Genomic DNA, 6,000 nt, shown 5'->3' with positions numbered 1-6,000 from the left:
AGCCTCAGTCCTCCATCTAATCCACCGGTCTCCCTCAATGTCATACAGGTGTCATTGCTGGAGTGGGTGAGGCATTATCTCATATTTAAGTCAAAGCCAGACACTGAGAATCATGAGAATCAGATCATATTGACATTGGAAGATGAGTGAGTGTCTCAATGATGCAGCAGTGATTGGGTCCAGGGGCAATTGATCAGGCAACTCAATGAACTGGGGTGGACTGTCTCAGATCTCTGGACCACAGAGGCGTCCAGTTTGCCCGGTGGTGCAACGCCACAACGGCTTCCTGACAACACAGGTTGGGTTTCCAAAGGTGTAAGACTTTTCCACTGGCAATGGGACCTTTGGGTTTTTTGAGTGTGGTGGCATGGTTCGCATGTAGAGCAGTTTGTGAGTTTTCTTGCGGGTGCTGCAGCCGTGAAAGCAGACCACCAGGTCCATAGATACCTCCAGCCGAAGCAGACCACCAGGTCCAGAGACCTCCAGCCGAAGCAGACCACCAGGTCCAGAAACCTCCAGCCGAAGCAGACCACCAGGTCCATAGAGACCTCAAGCCGAAGCAGACCACCAGGTCCATAGAGACCTCAAGCCGAAGCAGACCACCAGGTCCATAGAGACCTCAAGCCGAAGCAGACCACCAGGTCCATAGAGACCAGGTCCACACTCAACTGATTATTACATCCATTGTTATGGCTGTTGAACTCCGGGCCATGTCTTCGCTGAGGCTTTTGATTTTACCACCCTTGGGTATGTTTCCACTTCATTATGCTTTTTTAAAAGGATTTTTTGAATATTTTAGGAAATGTTAAAGGAACAATTCCTGTTTGGTTTTTACATTTGATATTCATACAAATTAGCAGAATTTAACCTGCACTAATGCTAAATCAATGGAAGTTACAGAAGCAACTGCAAAATGTTTTGCATTTTTGGGCAACATCATCTTCTTCTAATATAAGGCTGTGGTGCTGTTGATTTAAGATTACTTAAATCTTACCAATAATTATTAAACATAAAACCATTTTAGCATGACATGAAAAAACAAGAATTATCCAATTATCTCATTTAACAACAATCCAACTAAATACGTTGTGTGTTTTTATAAATGTCTTGAGATGTTCAAGCGAGAAATAACCGTTTAATCAAAACTTTTCAAAAAACAGTGAGGAACTTTTTATTACAATGTTGTAACAAATGCAATTGTTTTGTTATAATGGTTTGAATTAAGCCGTTTACAGCACTCCTCTGACTGAGCACTATTTAGTGCCAAAAGCCTGAAATACATTATAATATTCAGCTATACTCTAAAATCATTATCTCACTTACAGTATTTGACAACTTGACTGAGCACTATTTAGTGCCAAAAGCCTGAAATAAATTATAATCTTCAGCTATACTCTAAAATCCTTACCTCACTCACAGTATTTGACAACTTCACTGTAGTTCCTCATTTTGTAACAAAGTATCTCTTCTTTGCTTCCATAAATTGCCAGCAACGATTCCGAAAAACAACAGCAGTCCAAGGTTTCTGTTTGAGGCAAATTTCTTCCAGCAGTCCTCTGTGTTGTTGGTGTCCAGTGTGTAAATCTATAGAACACAGAGGGAAACTTCAAGATCGGGACTTGAACCATAGGGTGTTTAGTTACAATATTCTGACTTCTGTGACGATAAACAGCCAACTATTTTACTATAACTATTGTATGAAAACAATATCACACTCATACTATGTGGTCACATCACAATCATACTTTTATACATTCTCACGTACAAGCATTCTCTCTCATGTGACATTGTGTAATTAATTATACATTATCAATCAATGGCCATGTTATCTTACTTCACTCAAAGCTAGCTAGTAAATAACTGCTTGGTAAATTGGCATTAATTTCAATAAATTGCTATTTCAATCACTCAACATTTTTTAAATGTCCCTTACCCAGAGGCCAGAGTGCTATCTATCTATCCACATAGTGTTGGTGTGATTTGCAGAGTTTTGGAGATATCTGCCATAGAGATATCTGCAATCACTCCAACACAATGAAGTTGAATGGCACTCTGTTTGTGGTGCTCAATGTGCCAAAAAGAACTCTGAAATCATGACACTTTTACTCAAGATAATCCACAAACCTTGTTGTGAACAGTTTCATTTAGGAACTATTTTCTACCGAATGACACCCACCACATATTACGGTAGAAAATATTATATTGGGTGTACTTCGGTAGGAATCTGTTCACAACAAGGTCTGTGGATTATCTTAAGTAACACCACGTAATGATTTTTAGAAAGAGACACTGCTTTTGAGTTTTTCAAATGCATTTTATTTGGTACCATTCACCTCCATTGTATTGGAGTGATAGCAGATGTCTCTATGGCAGATATAGAACTATATGGCCTTCAACACTAGGCAAATCACACCAGAACTACATGGATGTATAGATAGATAGCAGTCTGGGTAAGAGGAAAACCTTTTTGGAGGGTGAACTGTCCCTTTACGCTATATATATATAACAGCAAGATGCCTACCTGATGTGCTAGGTGAATGGCTACTGTGGACAGTACGGCGTAGTATGGTAGAGTCTGTTCAGCATTGAACCCAGCCACCACCAGCCCCGACATCATGGCCACTGTAAACCCACTCAGCCACGGCTTGGTTTGCTCCTGGAACCTCAACGCTGTGGACTTGATTCCTACCTTGATATCGTCCTCTTTGTCCTAAGTGGAGAACCGGTCAGAATAAAGTACGAAACAAAGCTAAAAGGGAAGAAAGTTTGCAATTCAAACAACCAATGAGAATACCTTGCATTCACTCTTCCTTTCGACTCTTACCTGATGGGCGTAGATTGTGTCATAAATCAATGTCCACATAACTCCAGAGAAATACAGAGGGAGACACACCGACCAATCACAGGAGCCCTGGACAGCAGACCAACCCAGCAGTGCTCCCCAATTGAAAGTGAGCCCTAAACGAAAAAAACAAGCTGGAATGAAAGACTAGCTCTGTTTGATGAAGGAAAGCATTTAACTGAGGCTTTTCCCCCCAAGACATACCTAATACAAACTGCGGCCAGTAAGTGATCCTCTTCATCAGTGGATAAGTGATGACCAGGGACAAGGAAGCAGCACCGAGAGCTATACTGGGAGGAAGATATTGAAAAGTGAAACAGTAATAACTCAAACGGCAAGGGTTGTCAGAGGGGGGCTAGATTAGTTGTATGGGTATGAATTGTAATACTGTGAATTATGTTCTGTTTTATACAGATGATGTGAGTGGTTTGGCAAATATGGAAAATATATATCTTTTAGACTAGGAAAATGTGTCTATTAGGTCTTAAAAATGCATTGCTCTTGAATAGTACGAGCTACAGTCAGGTGCCTTCACAGTTCACAATTGATAATTCATTGTCAATTAATACCACCATGAATTTCAATTATAGCATGCGAGGACAATTTTGTACTACTTGAGTTTTGGTGGGTACCTGTAATAATTGAGGCAGAGAAGAACCCCCAAGGCAAGAGAAAGTTGGCCTCCGAGGAAGACCAAGGCCTGTCTCTGAGAGATCTCCCCCGAGGCGATGGGTCGAGTAGCCGTCCTCAACACCTGCATGCAGAAGACACCATGGCACTCACAGTGAACAAGCCCGTGAGAGAAACACATGCCTCTTTACATACTACAGGCCACAGACGTGATGTTACACTAGTCCCACCCCCTACATTTACATTTAGTCATTTAGCTGACGCTTTTATCCAAAGTGACTTACAAATCGTGTACAACAAGATAATGATAATTGTGTATTAATTTAAAAGGAACACGCCAACATTTTGGGAAATTTAACTTAGCTTATCATCTTCTCCAGAGAGAGACAAGAAGATAGATACAAATTTCCTCTCTGTGCGTTCAGTAGAAAGCTATCTGGCTGCACGTTAGCCTAGTTTAGCACAATGAATGGAAGCGGACAGTGCCGGTTAGCCTTCCGGAGAGGTTTTAGTTGGGACAATACCTAGGCTAACCGGCCATGTTCGCTTCCATTCATTGTGCGTTAATTTTTCAAGCCGATTACAGGTTGTTTACTGCAACATATCGTACAAGTTTGTCTCTGTAGTACAGTATAGGAGCTTTTGAACCAGAGGATGGGGACTGAATGGAAGGTCACGTCTTCTGCAGTCTATAAGAGTGTATGATATGGGTAGTGTAACAGTTATGAGTGAGCAAAAGCAAAAGATACCTTCTTGTCAAAATCCTTGTCCCACATGTCATTGATGGTGCAGCCTGCTCCTCTCATCAGCAAAGCACCGGCACCAAACAGAGTGAGCATGTCCAAATGTGGGAGGCAACCCGGGTCTGCTGCCAGAGCAATACTCCATGTACACGGTAGGTACAATAGCCACGTTCCTAAATCCCACAAACAGGTCATCATTTAGGTCAATGAAAGGTATACCTTTTTTTTTTTTTTTTTTTTAACAGCCACAACTACGTAAATGTCAATAAGCAAACAAGCAAATGAATAGAAATTGACTATGAAGAAATATGGTGTGTAGAAGAACATGTATGAATGTACAAACCAATTGGTTTATCAAGTCTCATCAATCTGAGGTATGGCTGTATTGCTGCTGGTGCTGAATTGACAATCCCTGCAGCGGACAGGCTGAGCGGTCTTCTGCCATCATGGGCTGTATTCTCCAGTGTTCTCCGTGGCCGTAGGCCTCTCTGGCTGTGAAACACTCTAGTCAATGCTCTGGTATTTGAGTCAGGTAAAATAACAGTCCTTCTTTCCTTGTGGAGGGAGCCGTTGGAGAGGGAACAGAAGTTGAAGAAGCAGCTACCACCATGGTGTATCCTCTTCGAGGCGTTCAGAGAGAGCCGACTGGCCAACTTGGCCGAGAGCATGGTGTCTTTCTGGTGTCAGAAGAACGTCACCTGGCCACGTTTTCCCACAACTGTCAAAAAGGGACATCACACACACAATGGTCTTTGAAAATAAATCATGTGCCGCACAATAGGGGTGTGTTTTGCCTACAATGTGCACAGCTTCACAAATAGGTGTTTGTGGATCACCTTCACAAATGTAACAGTACTATATACCTGTATGTCATGTATGTCCCTATGCCATAAATGTCATGATGTCATATATGTTGTGTATGTCATAAATGTCACTATGAATTGTAAATGGGGGACCCTGATGTAAACAAGACAAAAGTCTTTCTCTGGTCTGCATCCCCTTAACAATTGTGTGTATTGAGCCGTACTGTATTGTACCCATTCTGCAATCTGTTAAATAAAGTTTTCATTCATTCATTCATTCAGGTGTTTGTGGATCACCTTCCTGGGTCACTCACGCAGGCTGCAACTTTACACAAAATATGCATATATACCAACCTTACCACTGGCGAAACTGCACGTGGAAAATCAAAACAACACAAATGTTTATCGTTGTATGACTTGTCCAAAATGAATCCGTAACAGAAACATGACTATGTGTACAGTGTAATAACGCTAATAGCCAGATCATGAATAACTTCAGATACAGCTCTAGCACAGCGGAAGCTAGTCACAGCATTTCCGTCCAATTTTTTGCTCGCGAATTTCAGAAGAAAGGCTTGACTGATTACGCAGAGTATTATTTTGTATCGGTTAAACACGTTGAAGTCGATATTTATACCAACTTAAAATATAGACAAATTAACAACAGCTTGTATCGTGAACTTCCTTTTTGTTATAGCTTCTTCCACATTCATCCATTCATGATGAAACCTGTATTTGGGAGACCTGTATTTGGGAGACCACTATTTTGAAAAAGAAAATCCCCGGTAAAACCGGAAAATCACAGCCAAGAGTCGCGCGAAAAATGGCGATCATCTATCGAGCAAGGCTTCTCATACAAATGATCCAAACCATGAACTGAGCCTCGCTGTGTTCGTTGTAAAGTGTGAGTACACCGTCTGTGCGTTGAACGTTTGCGTATTGTTGTGGTGATTGCTTCTGTTGCAACCTTTGAATGTAAGCC

General features: G+C 41.4%; 2 protein-coding genes across 3 annotated transcripts in view; one reads left to right on the top strand and one right to left on the bottom strand.

Moving 5' to 3' along the window:
* Positions 1-1,157: 1,157 nt before the first annotated feature.
* On the bottom strand, positions 1,158-5,521 carry coq2 (coenzyme Q2 4-hydroxybenzoate polyprenyltransferase). Of its 2 annotated transcripts, none has more exons than XM_084338067.1 (8): positions 5,373-5,521; positions 4,559-4,933; positions 4,222-4,388; positions 3,475-3,596; positions 3,047-3,132; positions 2,825-2,958; positions 2,522-2,710; positions 1,158-1,584 (listed from the first exon to the last, which is right to left on the bottom strand). In XM_084338067.1, exons 2-8 carry the CDS (start codon positions 4,881-4,883, stop codon positions 1,432-1,434), a joined length of 1,176 nt encoding a protein of 391 aa, XP_084194193.1. In that variant the 5' UTR covers positions 4,884-4,933; positions 5,373-5,521; the 3' UTR covers positions 1,158-1,431. The 2 variants fall into 2 exon arrangements, with proteins under 2 accessions (XP_084194193.1, XP_084194194.1); XM_084338068.1 differs by having other exon boundaries at positions 5,378-5,521.
* Positions 5,522-5,816: 295 nt separating this feature from the next.
* LOC311224167 (zinc finger protein 462-like) overlaps positions 5,817-6,000 on the top strand; it is a 32,428-nt gene continuing 32,244 nt past the window's right edge. Inside the window, exon 1 of the mRNA XM_084309038.1 lies at positions 5,817-5,922. The gene's annotated coding sequence lies outside the window, so the exon portion shown is untranslated. The remainder of the gene's footprint in view (positions 5,923-6,000) is intronic.

The sequence above is a fragment of the Notolepis coatsorum genome (genome assembly GCF_963971535.1).
Source record: "Notolepis coatsorum genome assembly, chromosome: 2".
Classification (NCBI taxonomy): domain Eukaryota; kingdom Metazoa; phylum Chordata; class Actinopteri; order Aulopiformes; family Paralepididae; genus Notolepis; species Notolepis coatsorum.
Note: the sequence above shows the minus strand (reverse complement) of the source record. Positions and strands in the feature narration are given on the sequence as shown.

Bases quoted from the DNA above. Each gene is read 5' to 3' on its own strand.
- coq2 (XM_084338067.1), bottom strand. From the start codon at position 4,883: ATGCTCTCGGCCAAGTTGGCCAGTCGGCTCTCTCTGAACGCCTCGAAG. The intron at 3,597-4,221 runs GTATCTTTTGCT...TTCTGCATGCAG, and splicing joins ACAAGGATTTTGACAAGAAG to GTGTTGAGGACGGCTACTCG. The intron at 2,711-2,824 runs GTAAGAGTCGAA...TTCTCCACTTAG, and splicing joins ACACAATCTACGCCCATCAG to GACAAAGAGGACGATATCAA.